This window comes from Pteropus vampyrus, unplaced genomic scaffold (genome assembly GCF_000151845.1).
Source record: "Pteropus vampyrus isolate Shadow unplaced genomic scaffold, Pvam_2.0 Scaffold213, whole genome shotgun sequence".
Lineage (NCBI taxonomy): Eukaryota > Metazoa > Chordata > Mammalia > Chiroptera > Pteropodidae > Pteropus > Pteropus vampyrus.
In genome coordinates this window covers 3,249,112-3,268,750 of record NW_011888994.1, presented here as the reverse complement: position 1 = coordinate 3,268,750, position 19,639 = coordinate 3,249,112, and the positions used below count along the sequence as shown (strand labels likewise).

The following is a 19,639-nucleotide window of genomic DNA, read 5'->3' as shown; positions in this document are numbered from 1 at the left end:
AGAGACAGAAGAAAGGACAGCTATTCTGAGAGGCTGGTCTTTCTTGCTTCTTGGGATGAAGTAGCCTTTGATCAGAGTGTGCTGAGGCCAGGGCACAACAAAACAGGAGGACTAGGGACACTGAGGGACACGCTACTGCAAGAACTGAGACAGGGAGTACTTCCTGTGTTGGTGGCCTGAAGCGGCAAGCCCAGCACTGGGCCTCACTTTCTCCACTGATAAGGCAGACTGATTCTGACCTTGCCCTTGGAACTCTTTGGAGAAAGGCTGTAAAGCCATCCTTCTCATGCTCCAGTTGCTGAGCTAGGAAGGAGGGAGCAGTGAAGCAATTCAGTCTGCCACAGTGGGGAAGGTGCGGTGAATGTGCATGCCTGCCTGCCTGTTTAAAGATTGATGGGGGATTGTTCAGAGGAACATTCTTCTGAGTTTCAGAATTGTTTCTTTTGACTTTCTTCCTTGCGACATCCTGGGGCTATTGGTCAACCTCGCAGCATGTGTGGGCTTCCTTACTTGAATTTCTGCTTCTGAAGTGGACTGTAACTTTTTATGGGGTAATGGATTTCTCTGAGATCTGACAAAAGCGATGGACCTTTTTCTTAGAAAAATGCATATGCTTTGGACATAGCTACATAACACTTTAGAAAGAATTTCAGGCCTTGCGGAAGCCATAGGTTAGGCTCAAAGGGTGATCCATGAACTTCACTGAAGCTCATCCAGGTAAAGGGATTGCCTCTGCCTCAGTGTAGAAGAACTTGAAGAATGTTTGTTTGTATCTCTTCTTTTTGCCAGTCAGAATAAATGCCCTGTCCCCATCCTATAGGAACCTTGGTTCCGAGAATCTTTCTAAGCATTAAAAACAAGTAGCTGTCCTGGCAGGCAGTAGCAGGAAGTCTGGCCTCCATTCTAATCCTTGGCCACATGTCCTGACCTGTTGGCCCAGACATTGGGTAAGTCAAAACAGGACTCTTGAAGACTAACAGTAATGTCACGGCATCAGAGTGCTGGGACCTGGAGTCCATATCAGGGGCTAGAGGGATGGAGAGGAGAGAGAAACCGTGACTTTTCAGTTCAGAGCCAACAGCTGGAACACATCACTGTTCTCCTATAGCTACCAGTTGCCTCCCATTGCTGTGAGCACTTTTGTATGTAAGCAAATCCACAGTCACTTTGTTTTATGTTTCCCATTCGTGTCATCCTGCTGAGGGTGTGTGCGTGTGTGTCTGTTTCTATGTGGTGCTGTGTACACAGATGTTCAGCAGGTGCCTTTTAATGATAATGGTGAGGACCTTCTAGACAGAGGTTTCCTATATGGAGCAGGTCTGAGTCCAACATTTCTGTCTTTAGACAAATGTCTATTTTAGTGACTGGTACTAGAAAAATTGCTTGGGAGCCTAAGGCCCTCTGGATGGTAGAGTCAGTCACCAATCAGTATTATTTTTCTTTCAGGTCTCTTAACCTTCATTAACTGTGCCTATGTCAAGTGGGGAACGATGGTACAAGATATTTTCACCTATGCTAAAGTATTGGCTCTGATCGCCGTCATCATCGCAGGCATTGTTAGACTTGGCCAGGGTAAGAAATAATAATAGCAGCTGACATTTGTTAAGCATTTTCTATGAGCCACACTCCTCTAAGTGCATTATCTCATTTGGTAGGTGCCATTATTTCCATTTTATAGATGAGGAAACTGAGGCTGCAGAATTAAGTACCTTGCCCAAGTCCCTAGCTAGTAAGTAGTAGAGCTGAAATCTGTACTCAGGAAGACTGAACCTAAGCCTGTCCTTTAAATTCTATGCATGCTGCTTCCCAGATTCCCAGAGGAGGCTGATCAGGGCAAAAGGGCTGACAGCCATGCCCTGGGAGGTGGCTTTTGCAGATAGTCAAGCCCAGTGCTATGGCCACGATTGTTTTCTCCTTGGAGCGGGTAAGGGCAGAAATGAACTTCTCATACCCACTCCTCTCCATTTTCCAGGTCTGAACACCTCTCCTACAACTACTCTGTTGACCCGGGCATATTGAACCCTGCCCTTCTCTCACCCCGTAACTGCTCTCTCTGTTGTTGGAAAAGGGGTGGAATCCGGCAGCTTGCAGGGCAGGACAGAACTGCATTACTCCTGTTCTCCAGCCCTTCTACTCCTAGAAAGTCACCCTGAGTCCTTCCTGTCTAGATCCCCTGCATTTGGCCCATCACTGTAGATGTTGCTCTTCTGTTCCTGATCCCTTCACTAGGATCCTTGCTGCCAAAATTGCTTGGGAATCAAAGGCTCTTTGGACGGTGGTCAGTCACCAATCAGTATTATTTTTCTTTCAGGTCTCTTAACCTGAAAGCCATTTATCTACTGTTATTGTCAAATTCTTTCACTCCTTCACTGGATTGCCTTGAGGTTGGGGCTAGGTTACTAATCCCTCTGCCTTTCCATATTCTCTGGGTTCCAGGAGCTTCAAATCACTTTGAGAATTCCTTTGAGGGTTCATCATTTGCAATGGGTGACATTGCCTTGGCACTGTACTCAGCTCTGTTCTCCTATTCGGGCTGGGATACCCTCAACTATGTTACCGAAGAGATCAAGAATCCTGAGAGGTAGGTACCTCACCATCAACTTTCCATGGTGATAGTGACAGCCATCATTTACTGAGCTGCTGCTGTGCTCCAGACAGCATACCACAGCTGCTGAGACAGATTTTTTATCAGCCCCGTTTTAATAGATGGGAGGCTTGAGGCCCAGAAAGGTAACTTGTTTGTGATCACAGTAACATAGCTGAGATGTGAACTTTCTTATGTTAAAACATTTTTTTTTTTTTTTAAAAAAAGGCCTTTTCACATTTTTTATTTATTTCTTCTTTGATTAAGGCAGGTCATATCATGTGCTTTTGTATGCTTTTTAAAAGATTTTTCTTGATAGGCCTTTCACTCACCCTTATTCCCACGTAGAGAACTTAAGGTCATAGACTCCTTGAAAACTCTTTGTTTCCCTTCTTATCTTTTTCTCAAATTCACACTGACACAGTGGTCCTGTTTCAGTCATATACCACTGTTACTCTACATCACCCTGTGTTCGTGCAGAGTGAAGAGCACTGGACAGGAAGTCAGAGGGTCTGGAACCTGTTTTTCCACCGATTTGTTGGATGACCTGGAGGGAGTCTCCAACATCTGTCTGTTCCCTTATCTGTAAGAGAGGGGGTAAATTGTATGATCTCTAGAGCCTTTCCTGGCTCTAAAATTTAGTGATTCTGGGAACTAAGATTTGCCAGGGAGTGAAGTTTTTATAAACTTCGGCCAAAAAAATTAAATAAACTCCTTTTGGCTTTGAGAAACAAAGAACGCTCTTGGTAACATATCCAGTGTTAACTCTGGAAGCAGGTAATAGAAGCAGGACCAAGGCCTGGGTGATGCTTCCACCTATCGGATAAAAGCTGAATAACTTGAGAATATTTGCCCCTCTCCTTTTTTCTACCCCCGAGTCTTGCTGTGAAGAATGTTTATAAAGATCGTGGCTTTATTGGGCTAGAGGGACCTTAAGAGGTCTTTGCATCTTTCTCTTGGCCACCGATTAGGATGGTACCCAAAGTTTTAAAACTAAGTAAGGGGGTGGGGTGCTCGTATTTCCCAGGTTGGTTGCTCAGATACACACACTGCTCTTACTGAAGGGTTATCTTATTCTCTGGAGATGTTAGATTCACATTTCGCCTCCATAATTTCTTCTGTTTCTCAACCTTAAGACACATTTTCCAATGTTTACATTTTAATTTTTTTTTTCAATGTTTACAATTTTAGAGAAAGAATCCTTGGATGTAAAAAGCAAAAATCTTCCCATCTTCCTGTGCTATTATGATATTGTGACATAGTTATTTGCTAATCCTTTTTTTTTTTTTTTCTCGTATAGCCCTTTCTCCAATGTGATATGCCTTCCCCTTGATGATCTTTAATTCTTAAGAGTCCAAAACTTAAGCCACTTTCCTAGGCAGCAAAGGCACTGGGGAAATGCCACAAGTGTGACAGAACCTAAGGATTAAAGGAGAGATGGGGATGTGACTGTGGGACTAATGTATCCATTATTCTACTTGGCTGTAGGAATCTGCCCCTCTCCATTGGCATTTCCATGCCCATTGTCACCGTCATCTACATCTTGACCAATGTGGCCTATTACACCGTGCTAGACATGAAGGACATCCTGACCAGTGATGCTGTTGCTGTGGTAAAGGATTTTCAATCTGGGTATATTGCAGCTCTTTAGTCCTAGAAAAGGGGTAGTCCTTGAAAGGATACTGGTTTACTGGGCTTGCAAGTTCCTGTTACCCCTGCTGTGGAATAAGGGTTGGGTTCCTAGTAGTGGGACTGTGGGGGCATTGCTTGTCCATCCCGAATGACTCTTTTCTGTAGACTTTTGCAGACCAGATTTTTGGAATATTCAACTGGACAATTCCACTGGCTGTTGCATTATCCTGCTTTGGTGGCCTCAATGCCTCTATTGTGGCTGCTTCTAGGTATGAATGGCATCTTTTACTGGAGGGTATTGTGAAGAATTATGGCAGGGGGAAGTAGAACTTATAGGACCCAGAATTTATTGTGCTCCCCAATGATATTCACAATCTCTTTGCTCTTGTTTCCATTAGCAGTCTCTAGTTCTTCCTAATCTCAACTGAACTCCATCCTGTATTAATCAGACTCTTTTGGAGGGGAAGGCAAGGAGGGCTGTGTAGCATGTGAACCAGGCCACACCCAGTGTCCGTTTTTCAGTCTCTCATCTTACCCAAAATAGGCTTTTCTTTGTGGGCTCAAGAGAAGGCCATCTCCCTGATGCCATCTGCATGATTCATGTTGAGCGGTTTACACCAGTGCCTGCTTTGCTCTTCAATGTAAGTGATCCCAAGGATGAGGCTAAAAGCCAGATTGTGGGGGAAACTTTAGTAAGAGCAGGTGCAACGGTTCTAAGCTTCCTGAAAGCTCTAAAAGAAATTCTAATGGGAAAACTATTGATGGAATATTCACTGTGGGCAAGGCACTGCTGCTACAGCGGTTCTCAAGAGAATCTATCTTCTCTAAGGAATGGTAACCTCTTTTGGCCTAGGATAAGGCGTAAAACACATGGGATACATTGTAAAGACTGCCACGGTAGCAACTAATGTAGTGTTTAGGGAAAGTATCACTTCTTGGGGAGCAGAGGGTAAATGAGGAAAGACTTAACTAAAAGCATTGGAAGTGGGTTTTTAAGGTTAGGGTTGCCAATAGCAGAGATGGACTTTAAAAGAAACAGCATCAGAAAATTCTGAGGTAAAACGGTGGAACTGGGTAGGAGATAAGCTGAAATGTAGGTTGGAATTCTTATGGGGAGGCTCTTAGGGACAAGATTTTTGAAGAACTGTTTTGAGCTGTGCTTTATAGGGTGTTAACTTGGCAAAGGCTTGGCCGAGAGACTGCTGACTTAATAGAGAAGGAATGAGATATTAAAACGGGTGCTAAAGAGGATGAGAACAGAAAAGGATAAATGGGGACACTCTGAGGTCTTGACAAGGGGATGGGTTTGTGAGAGGTAGAGTGAAAAGTGACTTGAGTAACAAAGGCCATGGGAGGAGCTGACTTGAGCTTGTGCTCACAGGGTGTCATGGCACTGATCTACTTGTGTGTAGAGGACATCTTCCAGCTCATTAACTACTACAGCTTCAGCTACTGGTTCTTTGTGGGGCTCTCGATTGTGGGTCAGCTTTATCTGCGCTGGAAGGAGCCTGATCGGCCTCGTTCCCTCAAGGTAACTCACCTCCATTCTACCTATGCACCATCTGCTCTGGAGATGCTTACACGACAGTTTATTCAGAAGTCTCTGTCTAGGATGTGCTGGTGATACTGTGATGGAAGGGATGGAAAGGTGGTTCAGTGCTCTGATCTTCACAGGAGGTAGGGTCATTTTGGTTGTCAATCCTGAGCTAACTTCACTGTTTCTTCTGTCCCCTTAGCTCAGCCTTTTCTTCCCCATTGTCTTCTGCCTCTGCACCGTCTTCCTGGTGGCTATTCCACTTTACAGTGATACCATCAATTCCCTCATTGGCATTGCCATTGCCCTCTCAGGCTTGCCCTTTTATTTCCTCATCGTCAGAGTGCCAGAACACAAACGACCTCCTTGCCTCCGAAGGATTGTAGGTAAGCCTTGGATCCTCAGGTTGGTTTGGCTAATTTACACTTTTTTTTTTTTTTGCCTTTTCTACATATCCTCTCCCAAGTTACCTTTGCCACAGCCCTCTCCTGTTAACCCCAAGGTTTAACTGAATCACCCCTCAGGCTCAACCCCATCGAGTGCCACTTGAACTCAGCCCAGCTTCTCTCTTCCCAGTTTTGACTCAAACTTCTCTTTGTAGCATCCACCACATGGTATCTCCAGGTCATATGTATGTCAGTTGCTGCTGAGATGGATTTGGAAGATGGAGAAGTGCCCAAGCAACGAGATCCCAAGTCTAACTAAATAACCCTGGAATCCTGAGATGTGAAAAGCAGGGGCCTCTCGTCTCCTACTGGCTGGAGCCAAGGAAGTTGAAAAGGAAAGCTCACTTCTTTCGAGGCAACTGTCCAGAAGCCTGGTCTAGGCAGCTTCAGCAACCTTGGAACTTGGTTTTTGAGAGATGGACAGTAATTTATTTGTTTTGCTAGATATTGTTCCAGATTTTTTTAAAAAAGGATGCTAAAGCAGACTGTGATGGGAGCATGTCAGGTGTGGGCTTGGTTTTTCTAAAAGCACATTCCCATGTGTTAAGATATTCACTCACCTCTGGGTGCACACCTTTTCCTTTAAAAGGGTAATGCTCCAAACTTCTTGTCTCCTTTGGAGAGACATGAAACTAATAGGTGCTGGACAATAAAAGGGTTATGTTCCTAAGCTTTGAGTAGCTTCATTTTATAAGTATCTGAGATAGTTCTTATAAGTCTGGCAGGAAGGATTGTTTGAAAGTATCGAACCATTTCTTCCCTCTCAAGCCAGTTGCTAAAGACTGATGTAACCAATGTCTACACAGAAAAACACTTAAGTTGCTACAGCAAAACGTTAGGTTAGATAAAAACGACATCAACTTCCATTCTTAATTACCAGTAAGAATTTGAGCATATCTACTTCTAGAAGGATATTTTATAGGTAATCTTGGGGTACTCTATTTAGATACAATCTCAGCTTATCAGGCATATCTCTATGACTGCAATGCAAATATGGCTGGAACAACACGTTTATAGAGTAGGGTCACTTAATACCAGGTCACTACACTAAGACACTCCCTAAAAGGATGGGCCAGCAAGAGCAGTCACCACTCAATCTATTCTTCAGTTTTCTGAATCACACAATCCATCTCCCCATTTAATAAGTATCAGGAAGCAGCATATAGCACAGAGGTTTACTAGTTCTGTGGATGGGAAGATCACTTGGCTCCCCAATGCTTTTTTATGCTTAGGTGTGACAGTCTGTAGCGGAATCCACTTTTTAAATGAACGTCTCCATGTCCCACAGTTTCTAGGTCTGGGGCAAGGACCCAGTGTCAAATCTTGTTCTAAAGCTGAATCTTTGAAGAGAGTTCCTGCCAGTATGAGCAGGGAACAGAATTCAGCCAAGTGTGTCACGCCAGGGCTGCTTTGAGTTCGGTTTGTTGTTGCTGCTGTTAAGGGTGTTGGGAGGGGGATTTCTTCCATGCTGTAGCAGAGGGTTGTGGGTGAAGGTCTGTCGTAAAGGACCTGGGGGAAGAAGAGAATCTCAGTGAGCAAAGGAAAGGAAGAAACAATGACAGAATTCTGCCTGAAAGGGTTATTTACCTCTGGCTGCTAGCTCCAAGTGATTCTGCATGCGCTGTTCACGCTGTTGTAGCTGATGGGTGATTTCAGCATTTTTCCAGCCTATGTAAAAATGAGTAAGACCAGAGGTTTTCATACTCATTTTTAGACCACTTTCCCCTGGTCCTGATTCTCAGAAGATAGGCTGTTACCTTTTTTGAAGCTCTTTAAGAAGCCTTCCTGTGGAGGTAATTTGTTAGGGTCATGAACAACACGCTGGGGGATTTTAAGTACAGTGCGTACAGCTGGAATCCGGAGGCAAGCCACCTGGACCAGGGAAAACACATTGGAGGAGAGCCAATACATGAACACTGCCTGAAAGAGAAGGAAGAGAGGGTCCTCAGAAGCTGCATTTCTGGTCAGCTTGCTGGGAGGCAGCTAGGCTAGGTGGAAAGAGTTGGAGCCAGCCTCTAAGCCATCACCTACCGTGGGGAAATGGACAGTTATGGGCAAGACTGCCAGGGGCATCAATCTCATAACATTTCTCATCCACTGAAGGTCAGAACTTTGCACACCAGTCTCAGCACCTAGCTGCCAAAAAAAAAAAAAAAAAAAAAGTAAGAGTAGCAAATGCATGTCAGTTTTAGCGACTGTAGTTCAGATTTCTTACCCATCAACTCTATTTCTCCAGGGAATGAAGAATGACTATTCTGCAGAACTACTTTACTCCTACCACCAGTTCATTTTGCAGGCCTGGCACTTGGCCAACCTAGGCTTACCTCAAGGACGCCCCACATTGTAGCAGTGACTACCAGTGGTAATATGTAGGTGGGGTCAGATAGTGTGAGATCCTGGAACCACCAGAGGCCACCTGTCTGTAGGCTAGGCACAGGAAGGTTGGCCATTTCTCTCAAGGAAATGAAGAAGGAGATGAAGATTGGGGCCTGTAACAAAATAAGCAGTGTTAGGACCCTTCAGCAGAGAGAACACTTTCATTATTCTATTACTGAAAACCATGTACAATACCACCAACCACCACCTGGTGTTTGGGGATCTAGGGCATGGGAAACAGTGTAGATAATCTGATTGGATAAAATAAGGGAAATGTTTTTGCTCACCTGAGTCAGAGGTAGAATGAGAGGTCTAAGGAGTTTAATGTCATGCTTTTTCTGATAAAATGTCATCTCCGAGGAGGCCCTGTAAACTGTGAATGAGGGGAAGTTAATGGTTGGGCAGACGGTTGGTGCAGGTGACTATCCTCATTGCCTGGCCATGACATTTCTCACTGACCCTGGCCAGTCACTGGAAGCATTAGGCCTAAGAAGAAGGTAAATTTTTAGGACCTGCCCAACTGTAGGAACTCTTGATTTAAGTTGTTCCTTTCCCTCAGCAGAATATCAAGAAAAGTACAAATGTAGTCCTCTCCCACGCTCATTCTGCAACTGACTCACACTCCGCATGGTCTCCTGCCAACTTGGCCTCTCTGATTCGAGTGGAAAACTTCTGGATCTCTGGCAAGTGGTTGTGGATCTTGGCTGCCTCTCGTTGGCCCTTCACGATGAGAGGAAACACCAGGCAGCGAGCAAGAACTGTACCTGGAAAACACACACTAGGATTGGAGTAAAATTAAAGCGGTTCTGCAGCTAGAAAGCTGAAGATTTTTAAGTCCTTACGGAAAGGGGCTCTCTTATTCTGTCTTTTCCACACTGTGACTCATGCCCAAGGGGCCCAAAAGTAAGGGCAGGGGCAAGACTTAGTTCCTTCAAGCCTCATCAATCCTCTGCTTTGACACCACAAAAATCTAGCATGAACTTCTCTAAGAAGTGACCAGGAATCCTGTTTGTTTCCTTGAACAAAAGGTCTTAGGAGCCAATTTTCTAGATCAATGGTTTCCAAAACTTTTCTATTATCAATTGACAGCCCCCTAATTGTAGTCCTAATATACATAACATTAAATCAAGTTGCCCTAGGTGATGGGGTAGTCTAGCCATAGGATTCTTTAAGCTCTGGCCTTTGCTTTGCTCAGAGGTATTTTTATAGAACTCTGGGGCTCCCAGGAATGAAGTCTGAAAGCTGCTGTCCCAGAAAAATTTGGAGTAGGAGGTAATCTGGTGGCCTACTGCTTTATATTCTTCCTATTTCTTAACACTTCATATTTCTTGATCATTCCAAATATTTAGTTTATGGTCTCTACAGGCAAGCAAGTGGGTCTGGGCTAAAAAGAGATGGGGGAGTAGAGAGGAGATAGTAGGTTTAGGCTCTAGGAACATGATGGTGATGTGCAGTAGAAAGAGCGGGGCTAAGGATGGAACCCAGGATACCAGCACTGAAGGGGTAGTCAGTCTGCTGGGCAATGGAGATGGGAAGGTGTGGTCAGAAACACAGGAAGAAAATTAGAGAAGAGAGTCACAAAAGCTAAGGGATATATTTCAAAGTCTAAAGTGTATAAAAGAAAGGTCAAGTATGAAAAGAAGAGTAGATTTTGCAATGATGTGTAACTGGCAGTTAGAATGAAATGGTATTAGTAAAAGTCAGATTGCTGAGGGTCTCAGAGGGAAAAAAAAGAAGTAAGCCACTGGATATGGAATACTCTTTTAAATAACAGCTATGAAGGAAAGAGAAAGGAAAGAGAAAGATAGTAATTACAAGTGAACTAAAGATGAAGGAAGATTTTCTTCCAAGAAACACATGGTATGCTTGAGCATGTTTATTATGTTCAGAGTAGGGCAATAAAGAGGGAAACAAAGGATGATCACTGGAGCAAGGAAGATACAGAATTTGAAGCAGTTTTAGCCTATGAGAGGAGCAATGTGTTTTCTGAATCTTGAGGTTTTAAGTACTTGACCTGAACTTCTACTCTCCTAAACAAGGGCAGCTTCATCACTGTTAACAGGTCCCCTTACTCCGACACCATGCTCACATGCAAATATCTACATGTCTTGAATTGCAATTATTCTAGTAGTTTTATAATGCCCTTTCGGAAATATAGGTAGAATGCATCTAAGTATCATAAGCCTCTATCCCTCACTTGAATCATTTGCTTTTTCGACCCCTAAACTTCTGCAACTATTTCCTTGATCCACTCACAGAACTGCTTTCTTTAATGTTCTATCCCTAATCCCCCACCCTCGACCAGGATGTTTTCCACTTACATGCAGCAATGGCCCCCCACCAAGGAAGGCCTATGTTAACATGCATAAATTCTAGTAGGTTCTGGATCAGTCCCACTGGGGTATATGACCCCAGCCCCAGTTCAGTGAAGCTCTGTTCCGCGGCAGCTTGGACTATATCTGCAGTTTCTCCAGAAGCCACCTCAGTTACTGAAGTGGGTGAAGGAGCTGCAGGAATGACGGGAGGAGCCTGAACCTGTGTAAAAGGAAGCCATGTGTAATATTCAGTAGGCAGCAGTACACAGAGAAACTGCGTGTCCCCTTATGACCACCAGTATTGCGTTGTTTATTTGACTCCCTTCTTCTCGTTCTCTCAGGTTAGCCTACCGTGTCCACAGAACTCAAAGCTTAAAAATGACATTTTATTTTGCCCCCCTCGGTAAGAAAATAAGTTACTAAGAGTAAGATTGCATGACTACCTTTCAGGTTGGGAAGTTATTTCTTGTATCAGTGTTTTCCAAACTTCAGTCATTTGAGTATCACTGGCACAATTTTGCACATACTAAAACTATTATTCTCATAATTTTCCTTTAAACCAACTCAGGTTTTTTTTTTTTTTTCCACACCTATAACACCTGGTATTCCTAGGTGGTCTCCCATCCAAGTACTAACCAGGCCCAACCCTGTTTAGCTTCCGAGATCAGACGAGATCTTAAATGTTCAGGGCAGCATGGCCATAGACCCAACTCAGTTTTTAAGACCAAAATATTTACTTGGTCTCATCCTTAGAAATATCAATATCCATGAAATCATGTATATGATATGCAAGTTAAAATTTTTCTAATACACACGTCCCTGAAGTCACATTCTCTCTTGTTGTACTCTCAATCGTTTCCCCAACTGATACGAAAATATATCCCAAGCAAAGATATATTTGGGGAGCTGTGTGGAGTGTGGTTAAGAACTCTCCTCCGCATTTCACTTCCTCCTTGTCAAAACAAAATAAAAACAAATCAACCAAGAAGCACCATTCCTAACGCTGCGGGGACGAAACGTGTTTTACCTGGGCTTCTGCAAAAGAGATGGCAGAGATACTGAAGCCCCGGGGGATAGGGGTCGCGAGGAGGACATAGCGCGGGCGCCTGCAGCACCGGCCGACTGGGAATAAGAGCCCTGCAGTCTGTGGTTTCCGGGGCCACTGCGAGGGTCCAGAGACGCTGTGGAACTGAGAGGGGAAAAGGAGGATTAAGTCATTTTATGGGAAGCATAAGTCGCTCATTATGCTCCCCAACTCGCTCCAAGAAGCAGGCAGCCCGCTACCATAGGTGAGGACAATGCGACTCTCCGCGCGCAGGAGGCTGGACCCAAGGCATGTTGTGAGTCCTCGATCTCAGTTACTGCAGGCCCACCCCGGGGCCCAGAAACCGAGGCTGAGGTCTCCTTGGCAGGGGTGAAGTCTGTTCCCGCAAACAGACAGCGATACGGAGCCGCTGAGCCCGCGGGGGTCAAAGAAAGTAACCCTCTGCGTCCTCACGCGACCTGAGGTCACGGGACGCAGATCCCGGTGAGCAGGTCTGCGTCTCGCATGCCCCCAGCACGAGTTGCCCCTGGCTCGGGTCACCGGGACACAGCAGCATCCGGACGCTCAGCCTTGGGGCATCCTTACCTGACGCTGCGGCCTTAGCAGGCGCAAAAGCTCCCGGCGTCCGCACATCAACCCCACCGCCATTTTGCCGGGAAGAGGACTTGCGTTCGCGCCTGCGCATTCAGAGCCGTAGGCCTGCGGGAGGAGGCCCTTTTGGAAATGGGCATGAAGTCGGAGCTGTCGCCACGTTCAGGTTGTAAAGGAGACTGGAGCTTGGCGGCCATATTTGAAGTGGGTAGGAAGAAGCAAAGGACTGTGTTTACCTCGCATAGAGTTTTTCCCGGAATTGACGTAAGAGCCACGCAAGTGGCAATAAACTGGGCAGTTTTCCTCCGTCTCTAAATCCATGATGGCTCTGCGATTTGTTGAGTTAAGAAGTAGCCTCGGGACAGTTTTGACTGTGCTTGTTGTGTTTTTTTTCTTGCCCGGTGAGGTTTGATTCTTATTGCTAGCTATTGTAGTTGCAGATCCAGTGAATTTTGAGGTAGTCTAAGGTCTGACAAAATTATGGAAAGGCAGCTTCTAGGAAAAACAATTACCTCCCAGATAGAAAGACTCGATATTTCCCTTTTTCTCTAAGTGTAGTTGTGTGAAGAGCAGCTTGTCACTATGAGGGGACAAATGTAAAGATAAAAAAAAAGAAGTTAACATGCTGAAGATGGTTGTGTGGAAAGACTGAAAACCCTTGAATACTTGATAATGTCATTGAGCTGCTGTGTCAAGCTCGGAACCACCCATCTCTTGACTTGTGTAAGGTAATTGAAGGTCTTTAGTGTCGACTCTGAGTCTTCGTTGCTTGGGTGTTCAGTTTCTTGAAGTTGATAGCATTCCTAAAGATTCTTGAAGTTGATAGCATTCCTAAAGATATGTGAGGCGAAGTTCCTTTTGTCCAAAGAAAAAAAGTACAACTTAGGTGGAAGTTGATTATATTTGAACCCCCCAAAAGTCTCTCAACTACAGAGTGCTTTTTAAATAACAGTGTATAATTTGGGAAAGATACAATAGGCTGAAAAAATTTCAATCACTGCTATTTTGGGTTGGTTATGAATCTACCTGACAGAAATGGTAAAAACAAGGCAAAGAAAAATACAATTTTAGTAATAATTAGATATATAACCTATTAGTCACATATGTTGGATGTTGGATACTCTTATTAACAAGTTTTTTTTTTTGGTTACTTTAAAGAATACAGTTAGAGGTGATGACAGCTATACAGCTACAGGACACTTGGGCGGGAGCGGTAGGTGCTATACTGTAGTATATTGTTACTCTGGTGGCTCCTAATAAATTATATCTCCTAGTATTTGCATCCTCGTATAGCTTTGTACAGCCACTGTATAAAACAGTATAGAAAGTCCTTAAAGAACTAAAAATAGGACTACAATATGATCCAGCAATTCCACTTATGGGAATATGGAATTTCCTTTCCAAAAGGAAAGAAAAGCGCTGTATTGATGAGATATCTGCACCCCATGTTCATAGCATTACCTATAATAGTTAAGACATGGAAACAACCTAAGTATCCATCCACGGATGAATGGATAAAGAAAATGTGGTAAAAAAAATGTGATACATATGTATAAAATGGGATACAATTTAGCCTTAAAAAAGATGGAAATCCTACCATTTGTGACAACATGGATGACCTTGAGGGCATTATGCAAAGTGATATCAGTCAGACAAAGACAAATACTGTATGTTCTCATATGTGGATGCTAAAAAGAAATTATCAAACTCAGAAAAAGAGATCAGATTTGTGTTTATCAGAGGCAAGAGTTGGGGGGCATTGGATGAAGGTGGTCAAAAGGTACTAACTTCCAGTTACAGATAGATAAGTACTGCAAGTTTAATGTACAATATGATGACTCTAGTTAACACTGCTGTTATGGTATATTTGAAAGTTGTTAAGAGAATAAATCCTAAGAGTTCTCATCACAAGGAAGAAACCATTTTTTTTTTTTAGTATCTATATGAGATGATGGATGTTAACCTACTGTAGTCATTTTACAATATATATAAGTCAAGTCATTATGCTGTACACAAACTTATATAGTGCTATATGTCAATTTGTATAGATGTATGTGTAAGCAACATGAACTCCATCTCTGTGTTCCTGATTTCTTTCATGCTGTGACCTTTGATCAACTTCACTGTCCTTAGCAAACATATCAAAGCCTTCCAGTTGATAATTATCTGTGTCCCATAAAATGTAGCCATAAATATTTTTGTTAGTAGTGGCTGGAATGGCATGCCAACTGAGATATGTAACAAAATGGTGATAATATCGATTATAAACAATCATCTATCACAAGACCACCAGGAGATATGGCCCGTGGAGTGTATTGCATTCTCTGTCCCACTGTTTTGTCAACCATTAGTACCTCAGTTATACTATTAAAAAAGTACTGTAACAGGGGTCTGTTAGCAGATAATCATTTGTGCAGAACTGCTGGGTCATAGGTCTGCTCCAACACCTTAAAGTTACTAATTTTATGTCCATTATATCTCAGCAAAGCAGGGGGAAAAGTTCTGAGGAATATACAAAAAATTTCTACTATAACTAATATGTAAATTTAGTAAGGTTGTAAGATACAAGATCAATATAGAAATGCAAATCAACTGTATTTCTGTATGCTAATAATGAACAATTGGTAAACAAACCTATTAACAAGAGCATCAAAAACGAGATGTTTAGGGGTAAATTTGAAAAATATGTGTGAGACTTGTACACTGGAAGCTATAAAACATTACTGAGAAAAAAATTTAAAAGACCTTATTAACTGAAGCGATAGACCATGATCATGGATTGTAAGACTCGGTATTGTTCAGATGTCAATTTTTTTCAAAATGATTTTCAGCAATCTCAATAAAAGCCTTAGCGTTTTAATGGAAATTGACAAGCAATTAATATATTTATATGAAAAATGTAAAAGACTAGGAATAGACAAAATACTTTTTGAAAAAGAAGAACACAGTTGGAGGACTTATAGTACCTGATTTCAAGATTTGCTATAAAGCAACAGTAATCAATGTGGTTCTGGCATAAGAATAGACATTTAGATCAAAGAAATAGAATCATTTCCAGAAATAAATCCACACATAGATTATCAATTTGTTTCAATAAAAGTGCTAAGGGAGTTCATAGAGAAATGGAATAATAGGATATTCCTGTAGGAACAATTTAAGCCCCAACACTTAGCTGTACTATTTATAAAAATTCACTTGGAATGGATCATAGTCCTGAAGTTAAAGCTAAAACTATAATTTTTCCAGAAGAAATGAAAGAAAATCTTGGGTCTAGGCAAAGATTTCTTAGGACACACACACACAAAACACTAATAAAAGAAAAAAATGATAAATAGGACTATCGAAATTAAAAACCCTCTGCTCTTTGAAAGATACTATTAGAAAAATTGAAAGGCAAGCACACTGGGAGAAAAATAATAACAAAATATATATCTGAGAAAGGATTTACATCTAGAATATGTAAATGAATTTTCTTACAACTTTATAATTAAAAGCCAAACCAATGAAAATGGGCAAATATTTTGAATAGACATTTCACAAAAGGAGGAATCCAGAAGAAATAGCCAAAAATCACATGAAGATGTTTAATATCATTAGTCATTGAGGAAATGCAAAATAAAACCAACGATATACCATGACATATCTACAAGAACTGCTGAAATTAATTGATTGACAATACCAAGTATTGGCGAATATGTGAACTAACTAAAACTTTCATAAATTGCTGGTAGAAATGAAGAATGGTACAATTACTTGGCAGATTCCTATAAAATTAGATGTACACTATATAACCAAGCAATTGTACTCCTAGGCATTTATTCAAGAGAAATGAAAATACATGTTCACAAAAGACTTGTACATGAGTATTCACAGCAACATTATTCATAATAACACCAAACTGGAACCACCTCACATATTTATCAATGTGAGACTAGATAAATTTTAGTATATTCAGATAATAAAATATTACTCAGCAATAAAAAGAAATGAATCACTGATAGACACAACAAAATGAGTGAATCTCAAAAACACTATGCTGACTGATAGAAGCCAGACAGAAAGAATACATGATCCAATTCCATTTACATGAATTTCTAGAATTGCAAAACTAATCCATAGTGACAGAAAGCAAATCAATGATTTCTTGGAGTTGCAAATGGGTGGGTGAGAGTAGAATAGACTCCCAAGGGGCATAAAGGAACATTTTGTGATGATAGAAATATTTTATATCTTGATTGTGGTGGTTGTTATATAGGTGAATACATTTATCGAAATTCAACAAACTATTCACTTAAATGGGCATGCTTTCTGTGGTATGCATCGATAAATTTGATTTATAAGTGAAAAAGTTTATAGAATTAATCATTCTGCCAAAATAGTATATTTGCCTCAGCTATCTATATATTTCGAGTAAAAAACAAAACAAAACAAAAATGTAGCACCTGAAACTAACATAATATTGTATGTCAATTGTAATTGCGAAATGAAAAACTATTTTTTAAAATTTAATTCTCTGGATAATTTCTTTACTTTTCCACCCAGCATGGATATTCATTCTTTCGTGCCTTATGAGACATACAAATACAGTGCTTTGGTAGTTGAGGAGAGAGATTGTTTCTACCTAAGAGAACACTGGGATGGCTTCACTGAGGAAACCATTTTTAATCTTGGCCTTAGTTAATAGATACACAGAGCTAGATAAAGAAAGTAGTATGGCATTGCAGGCAGAATGAACGATAAAGCAAAGCAATATTGCCTTTTGCAAAAAACACCTTATTTGGAGAGTCTCCAAGTCTGTATTTCACTGTTTATTGTATTACGTCTCTATATTAGACACCTATATGTAATTTTGTGTCAGTTTTACTTACACATGGATGATTTCTCCCTAAGCAGAATGCTTAATCAAGAAATCTTTTAGAAGATATAGTCTCCAGGAATTTATTAACTTAAAAATTGGACCTAGCTATGTTACAACTAAGTAATTCCTACCAGAGTGCCATGTAAAAGGCCGTTCATTCATTCATTCAACATTCATTTATTCAATAAAATATTTGTTGGGTGCCTGTTATGTCCCTGGCACTGTTCTAGGCAATAAAAACCACTCTGTAATGAATGAAAAGCCACTTTGTGTAGAGAGTTTAATATCAATAATCCTATTTAGTCTTCCTTTTAAAAAGATAAATATTTAGAATAGTTCCAGTCGAGATTGCAGAGTAGGTAAATGCTGTGCTCGCCTCCTCCCACAACCACAGCAAAATTACAACTAAATTATAGAACAACCATTCTTGAGAATCACCTGAAGACCAGCTGAAAAAAACTCCTATAACAAAGAATATAAAGAAGCAGCTACATTGAGACCAGTAGGAGGGGCAGAGGCCAAGTGGGTTGGTCCCACACCCACATGTGGCAGTTAAAAATTGGGAGGGATATCTTGGCTGTGGAGGTACCCCTTGAGGAGCTGGGGGTCTCAGCCCCATACCAGGCTCCCGAGCCTGTAGCACTAGTGCCAGGAAGAGGAGCCCCACAACATCTGGCTGTGAAAATCAGCAGGGATTCTATCCAGGTGACACAGAGGGCTGCTGTAGACTCAGGTGTCCTCTTAAAGAGTCTGAGCACAGATTCACTCTCTTTCAAAAACTTGCTTTAAGCTCCAGTGAAGGGACAGCAGCTTGAAAAGTGACAGGGACATATGGGGAGGAACTGAATTATTTGGCTGCAGGGTGAAGGCTGGAGGGGCAGCTCTCTTTGGGACAGAAGTGCCAGCAAGTGCCATTGTTTCTTTGCTGAGTCCTTTCCCCTCACATCCTAGAGGCACGGGCAGTCACCAAATCTCAGTCTCTGTCAATCTGGCTAACACCACTTGCCCCACCCTGGTGATTCCCTGAGACACTGCCCCACCCAACTAGCACACCAGCCCAAACCTCTTTCAGCTGTTCCTCACAAGAAGCCAGTCTTGGCCTATGCTCCAGACTTTCCTAAAATCTTTCAAAGGTCTGTAAACCTTAAACAAGAAACAGCTGGCCTTGGTGTGCCCTATACCTCTTGCTAAGTGGTCCCAAGCCCGGCACTAGTGTCAGTCAGCCTCAGTTCACAGCATAGCCTCTCCCAGGTGTCTCTAAGTCCAGCACTGGCAGCTACCAACTGTGGATCATTTTGTAGTTCCTACTAGGTGGGCCTGGGCGGGGCACAGGCAGCAGCTGACCTTGGCCTGCACCAGACCCCCTTCCAAGAAGCCCCAGACTCAACACACCTGGTGACTAGCTTCAGCCAACATCAGAACACCACTCAATTAGCTCCACAAATAACACATCTAAAGGGTAGACTCAGTAGGCACTCGGGCCCTGCTGGGGCTAATCCTTCTCTGTGGGATCAGCGTCCACACGATAGCTATAGTCTCAGCTAGTCCTCATAGCCAGTCAGCCTGAAGGTCAATCCTACCCACTGATGTGCCAACAGCAATCAAGGTTCAATTACAATGGGAGGACACACACAACCCACACAAGGGATATCCCTGGAGCACCCAGCTTAGGTGACTAGGGAGACTGCACCACTGGGCCCCACAGAACACCTACTACATAAGGCACCCTGCCAAGACTGGGTGATTTTTATTTCCATCTCTATATTTTTCTATAATTTTAACATTTCTTACTGTGATCATATATTATATTTATATTCTTAAATACTATTTGCATTAGTTTGTTAGGGCTGCCATAATAATATACCACAAACTAGGTGGCTTAAACAATATAAATTAATTTTCTTATAATTCTGGATGGTAGAGGTCCAAGATCAAGGTGTCAGTAGGTTTGATTTCTTCTCTGAGGCCTATCTCCTTGGCTTGCAGATGGCCTTCTTGCTGTGTCTTTACAGGGTCATCCTCCTGTCTGCACCCGTTTCTAGTGTCTCCCTGTGTGTCCAAATTTCCTTTTCTTATAAGGACACTGGTCAAATTGGATTAGGGTCCACCCGAAAGATCTCATTTTAACTTAATTGTCCCTTTAAAGACCTTATTTCCAAATACTGTTACATTCTGAGGTACTTGGTGTTAGAATTCAACATATGAATTTTGGGGGGACACAATACAGCTTATAGCACTATTTAAAAATTGGTATGTTA

General features: G+C 42.1%; 2 protein-coding genes and 1 pseudogene across 7 annotated transcripts in view; 1 reads left to right on the top strand and 2 right to left on the bottom strand.

Moving 5' to 3' along the window:
* SLC7A7 (solute carrier family 7 member 7) overlaps positions 1 to 6,866 on the top strand; it is a 30,359-nt gene extending 23,493 nt beyond the window's left edge. For 5 of the 6 annotated variants that reach the window (XM_023538188.1, XM_023538184.1, XM_023538185.1 and 2 more), the window contains 7 exons: positions 1,447 to 1,572; positions 2,437 to 2,581; positions 4,073 to 4,196; positions 4,382 to 4,485; positions 4,761 to 4,857; positions 5,598 to 5,747; positions 5,953 to 6,344. In XM_023538188.1, coding sequence (XP_023393956.1) covers positions 1,447 to 1,572; positions 2,437 to 2,581; positions 4,073 to 4,196; positions 4,382 to 4,485; positions 4,761 to 4,857; positions 5,598 to 5,747; positions 5,953 to 6,258 — 1,052 coding nt within the window. In that variant the 3' untranslated portion in view covers positions 6,259 to 6,344. The other variant, XM_023538189.1, reaches the window with a different exon arrangement.
* Positions 6,867 to 7,304: 438 nt separating this feature from the next.
* On the bottom strand, positions 7,305 to 12,735 carry OXA1L (OXA1L, mitochondrial inner membrane protein). The gene is given in 11 exon segments (XM_011372767.2): positions 7,305 to 7,705; positions 7,784 to 7,864; positions 7,954 to 8,116; positions 8,228 to 8,332; positions 8,521 to 8,685; positions 8,860 to 8,945; positions 9,193 to 9,336; positions 10,894 to 11,107; positions 11,915 to 12,076; positions 12,518 to 12,681; positions 12,684 to 12,735. Coding segments are annotated over 11 exon segments (1,449 nt in total). The 5' UTR covers positions 12,721 to 12,735; the 3' UTR covers positions 7,305 to 7,577.
* Positions 11,475 to 11,593, bottom strand: LOC111747179 (annotated as a pseudogene).
* Positions 12,736 to 19,639: the final 6,904 nt, after the last annotated feature.